The sequence below is a fragment of the Aulostomus chinensis genome, chromosome 6 (assembly GCF_037954235.1).
Source record: "Aulostomus chinensis isolate RoL2024-O1b breed Wild chromosome 6, RoL_Achi_v1.0, whole genome shotgun sequence".
Taxonomy (NCBI): Eukaryota; Metazoa; Chordata; class Actinopteri; order Syngnathiformes; family Aulostomidae; genus Aulostomus; species Aulostomus chinensis.
This window is the reverse complement of record NC_141325.1, coordinates 7431351-7451086: the sequence shown is the minus strand read 5'-3', so window position 1 is coordinate 7451086 and position 19736 is coordinate 7431351. Positions and strand designations below refer to the sequence as shown.

General features: G+C 43.4%; 2 protein-coding genes across 4 annotated transcripts in view; one reads left to right on the top strand and one right to left on the bottom strand.

The window, feature by feature from the left end:
* Nucleotides 1-15340, top strand: part of LOC147259928 (membrane-associated phosphatidylinositol transfer protein 2-like) — a 42141-nt gene extending 26801 nt beyond the window's left edge. Inside the window, exons 8-27 of one of the 3 annotated variants that reach the window (XM_086206178.1) lie at nt 1741-1848; nt 1931-1995; nt 2178-2249; nt 2728-2972; nt 3183-3372; nt 3848-3967; nt 4214-4428; nt 4540-4715; nt 5006-5176; nt 6190-6342; nt 7845-8009; nt 8834-9124; nt 9591-9739; nt 9827-9943; nt 10062-10178; nt 10272-10420; nt 10536-10685; nt 10772-10952; nt 11113-11241; nt 11735-15340. In XM_086206178.1, the coding sequence (XP_086062304.1) occupies nt 1741-1848; nt 1931-1995; nt 2178-2249; nt 2728-2972; nt 3183-3372; nt 3848-3967; nt 4214-4428; nt 4540-4715; nt 5006-5176; nt 6190-6342; nt 7845-8009; nt 8834-9124; nt 9591-9739; nt 9827-9943; nt 10062-10178; nt 10272-10420; nt 10536-10685; nt 10772-10952; nt 11113-11241; nt 11735-12118 (3347 nt within the window). In that variant the 3' untranslated portion in view covers nt 12119-15340. The remainder of the gene's footprint in view (nt 1-1740; nt 1849-1930; nt 1996-2177; nt 2250-2727; nt 2973-3182; nt 3373-3847; nt 3968-4213; nt 4429-4539; nt 4716-5005; nt 5177-6189; nt 6343-7844; nt 8010-8833; nt 9125-9590; nt 9740-9826; nt 9944-10061; nt 10179-10271; nt 10421-10535; nt 10686-10771; nt 10953-11112; nt 11242-11734) is intronic. The other 2 variants (XM_086206179.1, XM_086206180.1) reach the window with 2 other exon arrangements.
* Nucleotides 15341-15963: 623 nt separating this feature from the next.
* arl6ip4 (ADP-ribosylation factor-like 6 interacting protein 4) lies at nt 15964-18466 on the bottom strand. The gene is made up of 5 exons (XM_086205310.1): nt 18152-18466; nt 17730-18068; nt 16945-17062; nt 16629-16698; nt 15964-16553 (listed from the first exon to the last, which is right to left on the bottom strand). The coding sequence occupies exons 1-5, from the start codon at nt 18312-18314 to the stop codon at nt 16497-16499; spliced, it is 747 nt and encodes a 248-aa protein (XP_086061436.1). The 5' UTR covers nt 18315-18466; the 3' UTR covers nt 15964-16496.
* Nucleotides 18467-19736: the final 1270 nt, after the last annotated feature.

Here is a 19736-nt window from a genome sequence, read left to right as displayed (position 1 = left end):
TTGAGAGTTTCTGAATGGGTAGAAATACTCTTGTTAGCCATCAGCAGCCGTTATCTGTAAGCTAATTATACATGACTGGCTCTCTCTGCAATCTAGAGTCATAAAGAAGTAATGCACCAGAGAAAAAACATCTTTGTGAGCTCAAAACACATATTTGTGAGTACTTGAAAGGCAAAATACGCTTTTGAGTGGATTATTGCTGTAGTTTTGTCATGTAGGCAATAAAACAAATGCATCTGCTTGAGTTGCCAAACTTTACTATGTGTATACGACTGAATCAACAGTTGCTTCATTGATTGACTTAGATGAGATAAAACCTCTTTTTTTTTTCATGAGACCTATGTGTCTTAATTGTACCTCGTTTAAGTCAGACTGACACCTGCTATATGTGAACAAATTAATGCATTGAAGGAAATGTGTGGGAAAAACCTAAATAAAAAGTCCTCATCACTTGATGCTGAAATGCTTCAAGGACGAAGAGCAGAGTTTGATGAATGAGCTGTAAGCACCAGCGCATCTGTGGAGGAGACCAGTCTTTTATGTGCAGGGAAACATTAGGCTTGTCTTAAACATTGCTTCCTAAAATAAATCTGTAATTAATTGTGTCATTTCTTATTGGTTAAATTTAAGTCCAATATAAAACAGTAGCTGCCTTAACGAGGAACTCCGTATGAAATCACAAGTCATATTAATGAAAGAAGGTTGATAAATCACAATTCAGGAGTAGTTTAAAAAAAAAAAAAAAAAAAAAGGTGGCATGGCCTGGAGGTAGAGTGGCTGTCGAATATCTGAAGGGTCGCTGGCTTGATTCTCACTTTCCTTAGTGAAGTGTCCTTGAGTAGTTTGGCCTCCACCATCAGTGTGTGGGTGTGCATGAATGAGACAACATTGTCATGGGAATTGTATCCCACCACAGTAGAAAGATGTTAAATACAGTCCATTCACCAAAAATGAGTTCCCAGCCCAGATCTCTCATTGCCACCAATACTGATCCAATCTAGCAATTTGCAGCTATTTTTGATCAAAATCCGTGTCTAATGCAGTGAGTGCATCCATATTTGCGCATTGTTTGTGTTCCTGAGAGACTGGCTGCTGCATTTTAGGCCTGTGTTTGCATGTCACTGTGAAATAAAACTACGTTCATTTCATCCCACAACCTTTGTGTTATTTATTCATAGTATAATAAGAGTAAACTGGTGACCCGTCCAGGGTGAACCCTGCCTCTCACCTGATATCAGCTGGGATAGGCTCCAGCACCCCTTGTCCCCCCCCCCCCCCATAGAAAATGGATGGACAGATGGATAATAAGAGTAAATTTAATTTAATTATTTGCATATGAACATTAAATTTATAAAATTAAACAGGTGGTGGCTGCCAAAATCTTTTCTTATAAATCCTAGATGAAGATTCCTAATCGCAGATTAATTTGGTAAATGAAAGCAATTTATCATTTTCTTACTGTAGACATAATTATCAACCTCATAGTGCATTTTAGTGCACACCTGTCTTTTTAATGTAAAATAGATGTTGAAATTAGATATTGAACAATATTTTAGGATCTGGATAGGAATGTTTTGTGTTGGTTTTCTATCAGACATCATACAACTGACTGAATATTTTATGTGGCCCACTATGACCTTGGTATTCACTGTAAATTGTTTATTTCAACGGTGTAATGAGATGTTTTAACCCTGAATGGCGCACATTAATTTGTTAATTTATCTCCTGTGACTGCTACAGAGGATCTCTCAGACAGTGAGGAGGTCTTTCCAAAGGAAATCGCCAAGTGGAACTCCAACGACCTCATGGACAAGATTGAGGCTGCAGAAGAAACAGAAGAAACATCTGGTATGATGAAGAGCGCGTACGTGCAGGCCGCCATGGACGGTCACACTGCTGTGTTGTTAACGATCACTGTGTGTCTTTACAGGTGAGCTCTTCAAGGAAATGACGGTGGACTATGAAAGAATAACCAGTGAGGAGAGACTAGATGAGGTACATGTGTGTCCACAACGCACTTCAAAACACGTTGGACGATCTACAGAAATGCCCTTCAGGACTGAAACCTAATTTCATTTCTTTTTAAAATGAAAAGCAATCTTTATATCTGGCCCTGCGGTTTGGAGGGTCTGAGAAGGGCTTTTTGTCCCTGAGCTTCTCTGTCCTCTTGTGTTCAGATGCGTGGCTCTGTTAGCGGCCAAGCAGATAGCTCTCGCATTCCTACCATCATGGTAACACGGCATCAGTCTGTAAGTAACCGGTCTAGCCCCAGTTCACTGTGGACAACGTCACAGAAACCTCAAATTCCCCTGACATACTACTCCTGCCCGTTTCCCTGCGGCTGTCCAGACCTCAATCCATGCGTACTCCTCAACCTCACCGCCCTCTTCTTCAACTCCTGTGTACTTGCAGCTGTGGTGTTGAGTTTTTTTTTTCTCTGAAGTTTTGGATCAAACTTCTCAGCCAAAACTGCCCAGCACTTTTGTTGCTGGTTGGACAGTTGCAGTGTAGGTTTACCTCTTCTTTTCCCTTCATGGTTTTCCGCTCGTGTCTGTTAAAGGTCCGTCTGTAAAGAGGAATTATTGCCAATCTTTATTTTTTCTCCCAGTCGGCGCTGTCTGGTCATGTTAATAAAGAGGACTTGTCCCTCAGTATTAACAATCATCCTCCTGTCGCTCTTCATCATCATCTCCCTACATCAACCGTTCTGAAACGTTCTGTTCCCAGGAGAGCTCGTCCCAGCAGTGTCTGCAGCCGTCCAAGATCCATGTACTCATCTTGGTTCTGCACGGAGGGAACATCCTGGATACAGGTGGAGGTGACCAGAACAGCAAGCAGGCTGACGTCAACACCATCAGTACTGCTTTTGACACAGTCATGCGTGTGCACTACCCTGCTGCACTGGGACGCATCGCCATCCGCTTGGTGCCCTGCCCTGCCATCTGTGCTGAGGCTTTCTCCCTGGTATCCAAGTAAGAGGCTGCACATGGACACATTGTATGCATGCTGCTGGTCATAATATTTGAAGGCTCCAGTTTATGTAGTGTTTGCTTATGATGGAAAAGTTCCAGGTGCACATTGTGACCGTTCCCCTTGTGTTTATTACTTCAAGCTCCTGTGTGGGCTGTCTCAGTCTTTAGATTTCACTATCTGATATAGAGAATGTGTGTCTTTTGCGGCAGCCTGAGCCCCTACAGCTACGATGAGGGTTGTCTGTCCAGCAGTCAGGACCACATCCCCCTGGCAGCCCTGCCCCTCCTGGCCACCTCCGCCCCACAATACCAGGAGGCCGTGGCAACCGTTATTGTCCGAGCCAACCAGGTGTACACCGACTTCATCAAGTCTCTGGACGGGGCTGCTTTCTCTGGCCAGGTTGGTTACTCATGTTGTTTTGCTCTGATACACCTTTCTGGTTTTTAGCTTGTAAACCAACATTTTGAAGGTTCAGGTTTTACATGTTGGACGAGAAAGTGAAATTCAATGGAAAGGTATTACTACGTCTTCATCATGATTGACAGGCTACGCTGACCGTTTCTCATTAAATAGGACTACAATTTACAAAATCCTGACTTGAAAGAAGCAGTTGAGGCCATAAAAGAATTTAGAAAAAGTTTCCTGAGGAAATAAATAAACTGGGAATCTCGTGGCATTTCTTAATTCAATTCAGAGGGCCATGATTTGGTGAGAAAATTATTATTGATGTTAAAGTCACGATTCAAAACACCATATAAATTCATTCCTCTTTGATTTTTCAAAATCTTTTTATTTTTACCTTCTTCAAAACAGCTTTTATCTCTATTTTGACAACAGTATTGTTTAACTTTATTTCTCATCCGTGACCTTTAAGGTCTGTCTCATCGGGGATTGTGTCGGAGGAATCTTAGGGTTTGATGCCTTGTGCAGTACCAACCAGACAGTCAATGAAAGCCAGAACAGCAGCCGAAGAGGCAGTGTTGTCAGCGTACAGGTAAGTGTTGATCTTAAAAGATAATATGAATAGGTTTCTACATATTTATTTGTATAAAATTAAGCAACATGCTCTCAAATTGGTTTATGTAATATGATTTGCCACCAGAATCTACAACAAACCCTGAATATATGCCCTCCAAATAGATTTTCTTTCATTTAAGGAGTTTCCTCTCTATGCAATGCAGTTGACAGTCCTATGTATTGATCACAGTGCTGTAAGTTATATTTCTGGATCAACCTGCAGGACCAGGACCTGCTCTCTCCTGGCATTATTGTTAATTGTGGTCACGGATCAGCTTCCCCAACCCTTGAGGGCAGCCGCCACCTCAGTCGCAGTAACATCGACATCCCTCGTACCAGCACAGGTGACGACACCAAAAGACAACTGCCACGTAAGAGAAGTGACTCTTCAACGTACGAGCTGGACACCATTAAACAACATCAGGCCTTCCTGTCCAGGTGTGTAGTCACAGGTTTATACTGAAGACAGAAACATTGCTGGCTTCACATCACAGTATCGGATGTATTTTTAGTTCTACACGAGGCAATGACTTTGTGTCGTCCTTCCAGCTTACATTCCAGTGTCTTGCGAAGCGATGCAGCATCACGCAGGTCGAGCAGCAGCACTATGTTGGACGGAGGCTCCCTTGGGAAGTTTGACTTTGAAGTGTCTGACTTTTTCCTGTTTGGCTCTCCGCTGGGACTGGTGCTCGCCCTGAGGAAGACTGTCATCCCTGTGCTGGATGGTAAGCTACTTTGTACAAAGTCATGTATTGCTGTGATGACGTCAATGATGGCACACTTGATTTATGTTGTACACCGTATTTCTTTCAAACTTAAGTTGAAGATATCCAACAGTTTATATCACTTGGAGCTAAACTGAGTAAACTGTAGTATAGAACCATCGAACATTTACCCTTGTTGTATACGGTGTAAAATTCATTGCCTTCCTGGCTCTTAAGCCCATGTTGTGTAGTTGTGCAGTCCATTTGTCTTCTCCTGACTCATGAGTCTTTGGTTTGATTTCTCCCTCTAGTGGCTCAGCTGCGTCCTGCGTGTCAGCAGGTTTATAACTTATTCCATCCCGCCGACCCCTCCGCATCCCGCCTGGAGCCTCTCCTGGAGAGGAAGTTTCACCTCTTGCCTCCTTTCAATGTGCCACGTTACCAACGCTTTCCCCTGGGAGATGGAAACTCGGCTCTACTGGGTGAGCCCACTACACTGGCTGGCTTCAGTAATAAGATGATTCCTTAACTATCCAATTGTGATGATTTATGTTGATCTGACTTGGATTCTCAAGCATGGACCCAAATGCAAGATCCCCTGGGTTAAAATGCTCTCTGTAACTAAAGACCACACGGGCCTGACACTGTGAGCTCTGAATGTAACCACCTGTCCTGTTCCTCATGAATGCATGCCATAGACAGCACATGCCATAAAGATGCCTTGAACACACAGAGTTCCTTCACACACAGAGCAAACATCGTCTCAAAGAAAAATGAAACATTTTTCTACTGTTTGCGCTTCAACGTCCTTTGTGAAGCAATTTATTCATCCAAATGTGGTCATAGTCCTGCGAGTGGTTTCTGTTTAGACTGGTCATCAGAGTGGAGTAACCCTTAGAGCCTCAGCCTGCCCTTTTTTATACAAACATCGCTGCGATTCACTCTGACAATTAATGAACCGCCGGGAACCAGCTGATTATAGAACAAGCTGAAGTTGTTTAACCCGCGTGACGCCTTGAAGGCCCCGTGAAATAAATATCAGAGCTGTTTGTATCTTTATATTTACATGTAACCAGGAGAAAATGAGGGAGGTAACTTGTAGCGGATTTTGATTGGCATTTTCATTTGCCAGTAGAGCAGAATATACAAAACACCCCTTATGCCTTATGCAAACGATTCATGTTTTTGATGCTGTTTCAAATTTTGTGATCACTTTTGAGTGAGCGAGAGCTTTTATCCAAGCATTAAAATCCTAGAATAGAATATTACGAAACTGCAACTACACCTCTGACGACGCGGGCTTGACTAAGGGCTTAACTCTGCTTTCTTGTCTCATGCTCTGTTTTTCTTGCTTCATATGTTTTTGTGTCTTCCTTGTCCTCTTTCCCTCTTCCTCTCTCGGCCTCCTGTCTCCCACCCCACCCCATAACCTGGCTCTCTACCTCCAAAACCCCCCTGATCTCTGCCCTTTCTGCTCCTCCACCTCCCTCTGTAGTGGAGACAGTCCAGAGCCACGCTCAGCTGCTACTTGACAGCGGGCCTCCTCTGTCCCTTCGCTGTCAGGAGACCATCAGTGAGACCTGCATACCTGTGCCTGTGCTAAACTGGCAGGAGGGCTCCCTCAAAGCCACACCCGCCACTATGGAGTGTGTGTAGCCTCTCCCATTCACCTGCATCTGTCCTGATCCTTGTTCAGTGTGTTTCTCTAGTCTGTGTATTCCATCCCTCACCCTGTCATGTCTAAAATGTCGTGTCCGTTTCTGAGTATTCCCATCGCTGTTGTTTGAATACATCTGAGGGCTGCAGCCATCTTTAGACTTGATCCAAGACAAGTTTTGTCACAATGCAATAATATAATAGTGTTTCTTTTAGCAAATGATCTTCTGGCTTTTGAAACATAAAATATGGCAATGTGATTTGGTACCTCAGTTCAACAGTTGATAGGAAATTATGTGATGAAATCACACAATCTTTGTTTTTTCTTTATTGTGTTATTGTCAAATACTATTGTCAAACGCAACAAACAACTTTGTAGTTCATTTCAATTTTATGAACTCATGATGTTGATATTTTTTGAAAGCACAAATAGTCATCTATAGAGCAGTGCCACGGGTTTAATTTTGTGGTAGTTGGTCAAAAATATTGTGATATCTTGTTTTTTCCATATCAGCCAGCCCTTTATGCCATTGTTTTACCATCATGTGTTGCAAACACAAAGAGACCGATACTGAGATATGTACCAAAATCTACCAGTGACACCGGGATATTATCATTCACTCACTACAAGTAGGTCAAATAATGCAAACAGTTATGCATAAGCAAGACAGAATGGATGAACCTCAAACTGCCACCTTCAGCACAAACATGAACGGAGGTGCTGATCATGTCGGAACAGGTTTGGAAACATGCATTGGAATGTTTGCTATTAGATCAGTTAAACGTGACACCCCTGATATCTATCTTTACTTTCACATGTAGTCTTTTATCTTAAGTATATGGTTTATTTTCTGATTTTCATAAGTAATTTCTGATTGGAAATGACAAATATTAACACGCCATGGAAATACCCTGAAACATCAGCAAGAGCTCGTATGTTTTGTGGTTGTGTCACGCCTTCATGTCACCTCCCGTGTCTGTTTGTGCTGTGACCGACGAGGGCTAGACAGATGACCGATGTCAGGATCAGTTTCAAATAGAGGACGTGAATATTGTGGTGCTTGTGATGTTGTGTTTGCGTCGTGTGTTGTACTTGGAGTGGTATCTATACTCACTGATTATACTGTACGCATTCCTCTCCTTATGATGATGGTCAGAGGTCATCTAATTTGTGAAAGAAAGTACTTCGGCTCTAACCAAAAGAAAATCACCTCCATAAGAGATGTTCACATATCAGTGGTGGATATGTGTGTTTCTACACTCACTAAGTGTTTCATGTGTTCATAAGCTCGTGTTTACTCTCGGCTGGTTTCAGACATCTGACCTCGGCCATCATGAGGCCAACTTTTGGTTTCACCCACCCGCTAAAACCACGGTGCCTCCCGTCATACTTCCCTGCTGGCCTTACCCCCCATCTACCTCCCCCTCGCATCACTGTGAGTTCCCCTTACCTGTGTCTCTGTCTAATGGGATCTCCTTGTTTCGGCTCAATAGCGGATGTTGTTCAGTCTCATGGTGGTGTCTTCATGGACAATTCGTACCCCTCATCCCCTGTAACGGGCCCCTTCTACCGGGGCCAGCGGAGAGCCAGTGAGGTCAGCATTGCCAGCCAGGTCTCAGGAATGGCAGACAGTTACACTGCCACCAACATAGCCAACAGTAAGTGTTCTCAACAAGGCTTTCTCTCTTCCTTCCACTCACACAAACACTGTTTCTAGTTCTTTCTTTTAGCCGATCTCGATTTTTCTGTCCTGTTTCTATTTCTGACTCTCCTCCATTTCGCTGACTCCACACACACACCTTGCACTCCAGCTGGAGCAGCCTAGTCAGCCAGGTAGACATGAATACCCCGCTCCTCTTGCTACCTTTTCATAGCAAGATGACACCTGCATTGCAGCGTGTTCTCCTTCTCCTCTTTAATCTCCCAGATAGAGCGAGCCGAGTCCTGAAGAAGAGCGAGCATAGTGCCACTTTTCACTGTCTGTCTTACTCTTATCCACTGTCTAAATGTAAATGCAATGAACGAGAGCTGCATTTTTCTAATGCTGCAATGCATGTAGGCACCTGCCTCCCTCATTCCTGCATTGTCTACTCCCGATTGCAACGTTTGCCGAGATAATCTGTTGTGTTTTATGTGAGATTGTTCCCCCCTCCTCCTCCTTACATCATCATCTGTTCCCAGAGCATTTATCTGTGCCTCACAGCATTCTTCTGCACACTGTTTTAGCACCTACAGTACAATCCTGAGGACTCGCGTCAGCTGATTATGCAAGATGGCTGCTCACGTGACTCCAGAATGTCAGTGGACCTTCAGCTGCTCCACTTTGCTCTTCTTAGCTGATACTAACAAATATTTTTCAGTGTTTACATTCACAGATCAGCAGTTTACTGACATGGAATGATTGTAGCATTTTAATTTGTTCATACTGTAACATATGCATCAGTTTTTTTTAAATGTCTCTTTTTCTTTTCTCCTCCCATAGCCAAATCAACCCAAATTAACCAATCAAAAAGTTCCAGTCTTTTGTCCCAACTCGCCTTATCCTCACAAAACAAACTCTTCCTGAAAAGTCCTCCTAAATCACGTAAGAAAAAAGTGGTTGACCAGGCTGCAGAATCTCCTGACGCTGATCTAGCAGCAGAGCTGGACTCTGTGGCAGAGTCATTTGAAGGATTAAGTCCCACTGACCAGTACGAGAACTGCTCGTCAGCGGGGCTGGACTATGCTATATGTGATCTGGTGTCACTGGACTCCCAGGCTGAAGTGGAGCAAGGTATTTTTCTAAGGGAGGGGACTTTTGATATCAGCGCAAGGCTACACTGTCCTTTTCTGTGTCCCAATCCAGAAGAAGTGTTTCTGCATCTCCTTTTTTTCACCTGTATTCTTCTAAAATCAAATTCTTCCTGTGATTGAGTGATCTTTATTTCCAGACCTTAATGCTTCTTTCCCAATTTATTATCATCTTCATGCCATACTAATACCAATAATCATCCTCAGTTGCCTTTAATAATCGTTCTTCCTCCAGTTCTGGTGTTTCAGCCCTTATGTTTTACTGTTAATAACAATTTCAAACTCCTTTCTTTCCGTCCTTTAGACCAAGAGCTGCTGGGATTGGTGTGATTATGGTTAAATTTTGAAATTTTTGCTTCAGCACCTTCGCGTGGCATCACATACCTCACCCTGACCTTTTAAGTGTCATCTTACACTTGTGCACCCTATTCACTCCGTTCCCATCGCAGTTGCAGCACGTTGGTGGGGCACAAAGCGGCTGGATTTTGCCCTCTACTGCCCCGATGCTCTGACTGCTTTCCCCACAGTGGCTTTACCGCACCTCTTCCACGCATCCTACTGGGAGTCCACCGATGTTGTGTCTTTTCTTCTGAGACAGGTGAGTGTGTATGATTGTACAGCCCTCTGTTAATTATTTCTTGTATGAGGCTTTTACACAGATGGGTGATGCAAGTATTTGCCATAGGTCATGAGGCATGAAAACTCCAGCATCCTGGAGCTGGATGGGAAAGAAGTGTCAGAGTTCACGCCCTCCAAACCTCGAGAGAAGTGGCTCCGTAAGAGGACTCATGTGAAGATCAGGGTAAAGACATTTTTTGGGTTCAAATGTGGCTGCCTCAAATATTTCCAAAAATGCCTCAAAGACATCTTGGAGGGAAAGAAAGATGCATAATAAACATGTTCTCTGTATCATCTAACAGAACGTGACTGCCAACCACCGTGTGAATGACGCCGTGTTCACAGAGGACAGCCAGCAGGTCGTGACAGGTCGCTTCATGTATGGCCCTCTGGACATGGTCACTTTGGCTGGGGAAAAGGTAAACTTTCATTTCACAGCAGGACTCCTTCATTCAAGCCTCTATAAGTTGTGTTTTGTTATAAGGATGAGTTTGTTGTGTGATTCTGCACAGGTGGACCTGCACATCATGACGCAGCCTCCGTCAGGGGAGTGGGTGTACTTCAACACGGAGGTGACCAACAGCAGCGGCCGTGTGTCATTTAACATTCCAGAGGACAAGCGTCTAGGCATTGGCGTCTACCCCGTCAAGATGGTTGTGAGGTGAGTTCCTGAAGATGCGGGCAACTCAACGGAACCATGAATGATGTTTTGGCTCAAAAATATCTTGGATTCTATCTTCTTTTTTTTTTTTTCATTTTGTCCCTTCCTCCCCCAGGGGTGACCACACCTTTGCAGACAGCTACCTGACTGTTATTCCACGTGGCACAGAGTTTGTGGTATTTAGCATCGACGGGTCATTCGCTGCCAGCGTGTCAATTATGGGCAGTGATCCTAAAGTGCGGGCAGGAGCTGTCGATGTTGTCAGGTCAGGTCAAAGAATTCCTTTACTTTAGTACAGTTGTTGTGTCTCTCTGTCACTAAATAACTTTATTCCTCTGTTTGGTAAATCAGGCACTGGCAGGATTTAGGCTACCTGATCATCTATGTAACGGGACGTCCAGACATGCAGAAGCAGCGTGTCGTCGCTTGGTTATCTCAGCACAACTTCCCTCATGGCATTGTGTCCTTCTGTGACGGTCTGGTCCATGACCCGCTCAGACACAAGGCCAACTTCCTCAAGTCCCTGACAGAGGTCAGGCTGGGAGAGGGGGAGGGGTCTCTGGGTAGTTTGAAGCGTACTGTATGTCACATGTGTGTTATCTCGATCCATTTTGGGGGGAAAGTTTTGAAACAATGCTTAATTATTAATTCAGGTAAGTTTTCAATGCTCTTTTTTATTTGACTGATTCTAGGCTCACATGAGGATTTTTGCTGGTTACGGATCAACCAAAGACATCTCGGTCTACTCCTCCATTGGCCTGCCTCCCTCCCAAATATACATTGTTGGGAGACCCTCCAAGAAGATGCAGCACCAGTGTCAGGTAGCCTTCCAGTATTTTAGGGATGCACACTGATATTAGCACATCATCAGTATTGGACATTGGTCATTTTTTGGGGGGGACTTATGGGAATTCGTCCAATGCAGTAAATATAAAACTTATGGGGACTCCAAATGTTTTTGAAATAAAGAAATACATTACATGTATTAATGCGTTCTTAGTATGCAGAAAATGTGGCTATCATGCAAGCAGATTTATTCAATCGACATAAATCGACATTGGTAAATACCAGCCATTGATCAAATCACTTGTAGAATATCTGCAGATACTGTAGCTAAAAGCACCAAATATTATCCAGAATTTTTTCCGTGATGGATTACTTGTAAAAAAAAACCCCATCCCTTTGAGAGTAGCATATTGCAAGAACCCCAAACCCCAAAAAGTAGTCCAACACTATCTGATCTATCACAGCTACTAGTAAATGCTGTGTTTGTCTCCTGCTGACGGTCTGTCTTTGCTATTTTCCTCTCAACAGTTTATCACAGAAGGTTATGCAGCTCATTTGTCCCAGCTGGAGTACAACCACCGCTCCCGCCCAGCCAAGTCCAGCAGTGCACGCATGGTGCTCCGTAAAGGCAGCTTTGGCTTGGGAGCAAACAGCGATTTCCTGAGGAAGCGGAACCACCTGCTGCGCACCATCTCCTCACAACCGGCCCCCAGCTCCCCTACGGGCCACATCCACAACAGACCAGAGCGTACACAGAGCCAGTCAGACAGCGAGCGGCTGGAGCGGGAGCGGCTGGAGCGCGCTTACAGCCACAACCAGGGAGCGACCCAGCGCAGCATGAGCATCACGGCCAGCTGCTGGGGCCGCAGCAGCAGCACAAAGCTGGAACCAGGAATTCTTAGTCCAAAATGAGATTCGAGAGACTTTGAAATATCATCAGGAGAGCGCTGAGGAAGAGACGCTTAACAAGTCAAATGCACCTCATGGGTAAATACCACAAAGTTAATAAAAGGTGCTACAAACCAGTCTTTGTATAAATAACAGCAGACACACTCAAGCGTCCATGGACAGAGTCTGTAGGTATATTTATTTTTAAATGGCAAGTTTAATCGGCATTTCAAGAGGCGTCTTCCTGAGGCAGGAACACACAAACCCAACACAAATGGACATAGCTAATATTCTATCAATCCAGACTATTTCTTATGTTTTAATAGATATTTATGATATGAAAACAAGCCAGGCAGTTTTCTTCCTACAAGAGGCTTTTAGATGCTCTTAGGCCCCAGATACTGTATATTTCAGCAAACAAAGTGGTCCATGTGCTGGTATAACTGACGACTGTGGCACTTCAAGCACAACTACTACTTAAGCTGTAAATTCAAGTATTTTGAGTATTTTATTCTTTTTATGTGATAACCAGGTTTGTTCTGGTCTGAGAGCTGAACTGAGAATCAGGTCAAACTGGGTTGAATCTGTTTCTGTTCTGTAAACATACAGCCCACATGAAAATACTATCATGAAGATAATCATACTAATTTCTCAATAATACAAAATAATGATTTGGGGTTTTATAAAACAACTTGAAATAATTTTAATCAATGTGTGGCAGATACTTTTGATTTTACAAAAAGTACCATTATGTTCTGCTTATTTTCTGGTCTTCCCACCGGCCGAAGAACCATCTAAATATCACGTGAAGGAAACTACGAAGTTACCCTTTAACCACAGCTCAAACTGTTCCTGTTTTAGTTTTTTTCAAAATAGCATTTTACCCCACCTCGCCATTTTGCGCTGCTGTACCCTCCTAAATAACTAACGCGACTCCTCTAGAGGGAAAACTACTGAGCGTTAATGTGCCAAAGTTAAAAAGTATGGAATGATCTGCTGTATATGGCCAGGGAGGACCAGTCGGGGGTCTTCTGTGTAAAAATGTGTGTCTGGTGTGTGTGGGTGTGTGTGTGTGTGGGGGGGGGTGTAAGTATGTAGTTGAACACCTTAACAAGGCTTGTACATAATTGTTATATTACAGTACAGATCTGGTATCTGGTCCACTGAAGACCAGTTTCAAGTGTCTTCTTCACTCTGGGGTTCATTCAGGATTCATTTTATTGATCAATGAGGATTATTATTGTTATTTAAGGTTATAGATATTTTAAAATGTATTGATTTTGTGGACAAATTGTTTTAAAATATAGCTGTATGGTGTTTTATTTTCTTCAGCAGCCAAACTCAACTCTTTGCCTGGCACAGTATTGTATTTTTATTCTTGTATCTTGCAGGTTACCAGAATTGTATCATTGCTATCTTGTGTCATATCTTGTACGTTTTTGTTAAATCTATTTTGGAATATAGCTTCTCTCTGGTAATCCCTACGCTGTAAATGAGGCGTTGAATGTGCTCGTAGATAATCCTCCTGAGGTTTTAAGGTCTCTTTTCTGTTTCGCTGCCTTTAGAGGAAGACAAATCTGCAAATTGTAAATTCTGTAAAAAAAGAAATAGAAAAATGAAATTGCTGTCAGACGTAGGAACACGAAGCTTACTTTTACGCTGTCGGCCAGTTATTTCTGAAATGAGTAAAACTTTTGTGGGTTATTCATTCAAATGTTTGTGTACAGAGCTGAGTGCAATGGACCAATGTGTGCTCAAATGTAAAAGGGAAATGTGCAATATTACTCAACTCCACCACAAGATCAAACAGACGCAGCGCATTGACAATCAGGTGAAAAAGGCACATGCTTCAAATCACAGAAGGTACCTGAATAAGTTCCAGCTTTCAACAAACTCAAAGCGTCTCTATTCTCTCACAGGAAAGTGCCACTCCGAGGAATACGCTGTATCACGGCAAACATGCTCAGTCTTAACGGTCTCTCATTTAAGCGCATTCAGAGGTAAAAGTGACACACCCACAAATTCAAATCCGTCAGCCCTGCAATAAATTACCTCCACGAAGGTAATCATGTTGTTTTTGTTGTTTTCGAGAGATTTTGGCGGCTGAGGTTTGTGGTGCTGTTGATCTGTATTGTGTTTACTGATATTGTGTCTTCCTCGTTGATAGAAATGAGGGCAGACTAAATATTAGACGTGTACGCCATCATGCAAAGGCACCTGTAATTTTTCCTGTAAGTTATCACACTGCTGATGGGGGTGGGGGTGGGGGGTGGGGGGTGAGGAGGCAGGCTGGCATTGCTGGAAAAAGTTGGCAACTACTGATCCTTTGGAGAACTTTTTGGCCTGGATGTTATAAATGTCGAGAATGTAAAGTGGAAGCGGTCATCTGTGAACACCTCTGGGTAGACAATCGCTTCGATCCTGCTACTGACACACCTGACCAGAGGCCTTACATTTCCCTTTCCTGCCTTACAGCGACCTTTGTGTCGCGAGGCTGTAAAAGAACGCTGCTCCCGCCACTCCGAGTTGACTCCTTGGAAAAGGATACTGTTCATGTTGCAGTGTGGATGTGTAGGAATAGGCCATGTTTTCTTTAAAAAAAAAAGGATTTGGTTTGTTGTCATTTTAAAGGAAATGTACAAAGAAGAAAGGCTTCAATTTGCCATATATCATTCTAGTCAAGTTGCCCATCACAAGCTCTGTTCCATCAACAGTTAGTGTTCATAGGATGTAAATATACATGAAATACCTTGGTATGAGCTTGGAAAATATTTTCATTGTACAGGGTGTGTATTTTGTAGGTTTTGGATAACTTCAATTTATCCATGCCCTTGTTTTTATGCAGTGTATAAAGAACATATAAAGAATTACCATGCAATTTTGTAATTATTTCACACTGAACAGCAGCACTTGAGAAAAATATAGTTGAAGCTGATGACATCCATCCTCTACTATTTATCCTGTTATGGGTCGTGGGGTGGGGGGCCTGGAGCCTATCACAGCAGCCTGGACACCCTGGTTCACCCTGGACAGGTCATCAGTCCATCCCAGGGCCAACACATAGAGACAGACAACCATTCACACTCACAGCCACACCTACAGTCAATTTAGAGTATCAATCAGCCTCGTCCCCTCTTGATGTCTTTGGACTGTGGGAGGAAGCTGGAGTACCAGAGAGAACCCACACAGGAACAGGGAGAACATGGAGACTCCACACAGAAAGATCCTGTGCTGGAGCCGGGGCTCGAACCCAGAACCTTCTTGCTGTGAGGTGACAGTGCTGACCACTGCACCACCGTGCCGCCTGAAGCTGATGACAAACAGTATAAATAAGCTACAATAAATCTTCAATCAATAATGGCTGTTAAACTTAAGTGTCTGGTATTCATTTCTAATATCGTTCAAGATGGAAGGAAGTACTGAGGGGTGTCGGTCACTTACATGTTCCCCTCCTGCTACACTCCTACAATAAGGAACACCAAGTGAGAATGTTTGCTCAGGATCAGCTAACACCAGCTGATCGGTTAAACTGGCTGTAAAAGCTACAGACATTTAGCAGCACAATATCCAGAGGAAGCAGAGCCAAGTGATGAGTGAAGAGAGGGGGTCATAAGCAGCAGATCTGAACCACAGCCCTGTGCCAAACTCCATTCGGAAAAACCTGCATTTTTAAGCTTTTTTTATTGCCCTGCACAAAAATATCAAACTCTTAATTGATGCGCATTTCTAATCTGTATTACGAAGGTGTTTTCTTGGCATCATTTTAATCAATCTATTACAGTTTCATGACAGTGAAAAGAAGCAGGTGCAGATCCTGGTGCCAGCTGTGTGTGTGTGTATGTGTGTGTGTGAATAGGTAATGATTAAAATACAGAAGAGGTTGTTTATTTTTCTGAATCAGGTGACAAATGCTGATTTATTTCAATTGGGAACAAAATGTGCGTCCTGGCAAGATGCCAAGTCAACTCGTGAAGATGAAGCAGACATTTTTCTAATGATGATTTGAGAACTTAAATCAGCTTCCTCACACGGTTCATGTTTAGTTAAGATGATACAAAGCGAGCTGATATTATTAAAGATTGAAGGTCTGAGCTGCAGTCCAACCTCCATGCCATCTCTTTGGACAGAATAAATATGGAAAAATCAGAGTAAACCTACATCAGATGCGCAAACTGTTTAATCAACATTGATTCAAAAAGGTCAATCTATGGGAAATGAATGGCTTCCACATGGGTGCAACTCTGTACCTCGAGAGTAGGAAATGCACCTTTTTATTTTGTGAATTTACGACTTGGTTCGATATAAATTTGTACTAAATCAGCGTTTTCAAACGGTTTAGAGTCTTGTTCAGTCTCTCTGCAGCCACGTCGGCTTCCTCTGATTCCTTAGATCACAGCAGCCTCTATCGGTTGATCCCGAGTTTCCTCTGGAAGGCGTTCCCGTCTCCCTTGGTGGCTTGCTGCAACACAAGTGGTCGCTCACCGTTAGAGACAAGCCAACACTGCTGCCCACTTCACCACATGACTTCTTGTACCTTGTTGACCTCTTTGTGTCGGTCTCGGCTGACTATTTCCTCAATGATCTCTCCTTCTCCCCTCACCAGCCTGGAGGACAACACAGTTTAAAAATGTAAGTCGCTCACAAACTATAAAAGTTATGCAATCAGGGATTTTGGGGGAGTTGAAGAAGGAAGTGGGGAGAATGCTGAGGAATTGTGGGTACTGAAGTTCAGCTCTGGTATGCTGCATGTAATGTCAGGTATCAAACTAGTGTCAAAATGTCAGTTGTGCCGAGAAGGCAGCCGACTCTTCTATGGTTCCTGCTGCCGACGGTGAGCTGTACGGTCTCACCTGGTGCGTCCTGTTTCGGGGTCCACCACCCTGCGTATGACACTCTGCCGGGCCTCGTACTCCTCTTTGGTGAGAGGCCTCTTAGTGGAGAGTCGAGCCTTCTGCTCATCCGTCATGACTGCAGGAGGGAAATTCGACAAAATGTTCTCAAATTTTACAGAATCAGCAGGAATTGATCATGATTGGTCTGAAAATACTGACTGAGAATGCTGCTATTTTATTTCTAACTTAATACGAGTGTGTACATCACTGCGATGTACTTTGATTACTAAAGAGTTAATAAATGATGTATTTGTTCAACAAATACTAAGACATGGAAATATTCAGTCGTCGATGCTTTTATCCATCTTGATCAACCCCAGTTGGGATATTTGAGACATTCGTTGCGTCTCAACTATTGTTGCTAAGAAAATGAAAAATAAGAAAAGCTGAAAATCTCCTGTTATATCTGGAAGCGTCTTAAAATATCATAAAACATCTCAGCAACAGTTGGAAAGTCAAATATACTAAAGTGGGCTGTTGTTGTTGCTTCAAAGAGGAAAGCAGAAAAGTCATCGTATTTCTCAGTCAGGCGCTGACTGGATTTCATCCTGGTAGCTGACGATCGGACAATCTCCCATTAGACTTTGTTAAAAATTTAGATTAGCGTTGAATTCGAGGCAGATTTAGCGAAAGGGGTGGAGCATCACAGCTTCTACTACTGCAGCATCTTTAAATTTAAAGAACTTCTCAGTGTGTTTTGCCAGGGCCAAGACGAAGCTCAACATGAGCCGCTGATGTCCCACCAGGTCCGAGCTCGGCGGCCCCGTCATCACTCTGCCACAGCTCCAGGAATGATGAGGGCTTCTCCACTGGAGGACTGACCAGCTCTACTTTCTTCTTCTCTGCTGGAGGACTAGACAGTTCAATTTTCTTCTTCTCCTTCTTCTTCTTCAGCTTCTCTTTCTTCCTCTTCTCCTTTTTCATCTGTTTCTTCAGCTTCGCCTTTTTCTTCTTCAGCTTCTTTTTCTTTGATTTACTTTTCCTCCTCTTTGAGGTTTCATCGCTCGACGAGGATGAAGATGAGGAGGAGGAGGAAGAAGACGAGGAGCTTCTTCTGCGCTTCTTTCTTTGTGTTTTCACATCTGAAGGAGGAGCACAGACAATGACTGAGTAATAAAACTCTTTCAGCCGCTGACGGTTAAGATAATGATTTTTAACACCCAACCTTTGCTTTTATGTGACACTTTCTTTGACGATCTGCTCCGGCTTCGGCTGCTGGACGAGGAAGACGATGATGAAGAAGAGGAAGAAGACCGTCTCCTTTTCTTCTTCTTATTTTCAACTTTTTTCTGTGTATCGTCTCTGTCCGGACACCTGCTGCGGTCCATGGCCGAGAAAACAACTCAACGTTCAGTCCCTGAGGTAAACTGGACCGAAGCTCATCACAGGTAGCAACCGTGCAGCTACACAGGATATTGGAGGTTCGTCTCTAAATGATTTCCGGCGGGAAACGCAGCATCTTGGTTCCTGGTTCCTACTTCGGAGCAGCCGGAGCACACACTAACAAGCTCAGCGTCTTCAACTGGCCTTGATTATACAAGGGTTGTAGCATCAGCTAATTGTTGCTTCGCCACCATAGTTATTCTCTGAAATTTTGTTTGTACTGTTTATTCCAAATATGTAAATATTACAAATAGTTCAAGGCTTCCTGAAGGCTACTAAACAAATTATTTGCACAACATAATATAGAGATGAACAATGAGAAAAAGAAAATAATAAAAAGACACAGAAAAACAGAAAATAAATGATGTATTCAAAAAGGAGTGAGAAGAGCCATTGCAATAATGTTGTTCAGTTGAGACCAGAGGTCAGCAGCGTGTCAGCTTGCAGACATTTCTAGAAGATATTTAAGGCTACAGATCAGGTCAAATGTGCTTCCATGTACTATAAATAAACCATTTTTCTTTTCTGTTTCTAATTGTCATCAACGGTAAATGAAATCTCTCCCTCTCCCTGTGGAGGTCCCTTTAGACGATTAAACCCTAGGTTTTAGGTGTGTGAGGCCCATGCAGCCTTCTCCAGGAACTGGGTTTGAGAGACGAATGCTTCCACCTTTTGATTTAATCACATTGGAAAAAGGTTGACGACGCTGGTTTGTAGGAACTTCCCTTAAACTCTTCCTCATTCCTTGTTTTCTTCTTGAAAATCTTTAATGGCGACAGTGACAGTGACGACTGTCTCTGGAATGTTGTTGGTCTGGTAACTCAAAGTGCTGGCTGGCAGCAAGGACAAAGGTAGAAAAATCCATTCATCCATCCATCGCTGTCTTCCGCTTATTCCTTACTAGTAAGGGTTGCGGGGGGGCTGGAGCCTATCCCAGCATCTACGGGCGAGAGGCGGGGTTCACCCTGGACAGGTCGCCAGTCCATCGCAGGGCCAACACACAAAGACGAACAAGCATTCACACTCACATTCATACCTACGGTCAATTTAGAGAATCCAATCAGCCTATTCCCCAAATTGCATGTTTTTGGACTGTGGGAGGAAGCCGGAGTACCTGGAGAGAACCCACGCAGGAACAGGGAGAACATGCAGACTCCACACAGAAAGATCCCGCGCCCGAGCCAGGACTCAAACCCGGAACCTTCTTGCTGTGAGGCCACAGTGCTGACCACTGCACCACTGTGCAGCCCCATATGACACTTAAAATCTACTAATATAATAAAGCCACATAAAATAGCCCCATCCGTTAGACCCGTGAGTCCAGCCCCAGAACCCGACTTGATTTAGAGAGGGGGAAGTCCAAACTA

Bases quoted from the DNA above. Each gene is read 5' to 3' on its own strand.
- arl6ip4 (XM_086205310.1), bottom strand. From the start codon at position 18,314: ATGGACCGCAGCAGGTGTCCGGACAGAGACGATACACAGAAAAAAGTT. The intron at 17,063-17,729 runs GTGGGACATCAG...TCCCTCCTGCAG, and splicing joins GGCCGCCGAGCTCGGACCTG to TCATGACGGATGAGCAGAAG. The intron at 16,699-16,944 runs GTGAGACCGTAC...GTTGTCCTCCAG, and splicing joins CCCGAAACAGGACGCACCAG to GCTGGTGAGGGGAGAAGGAG.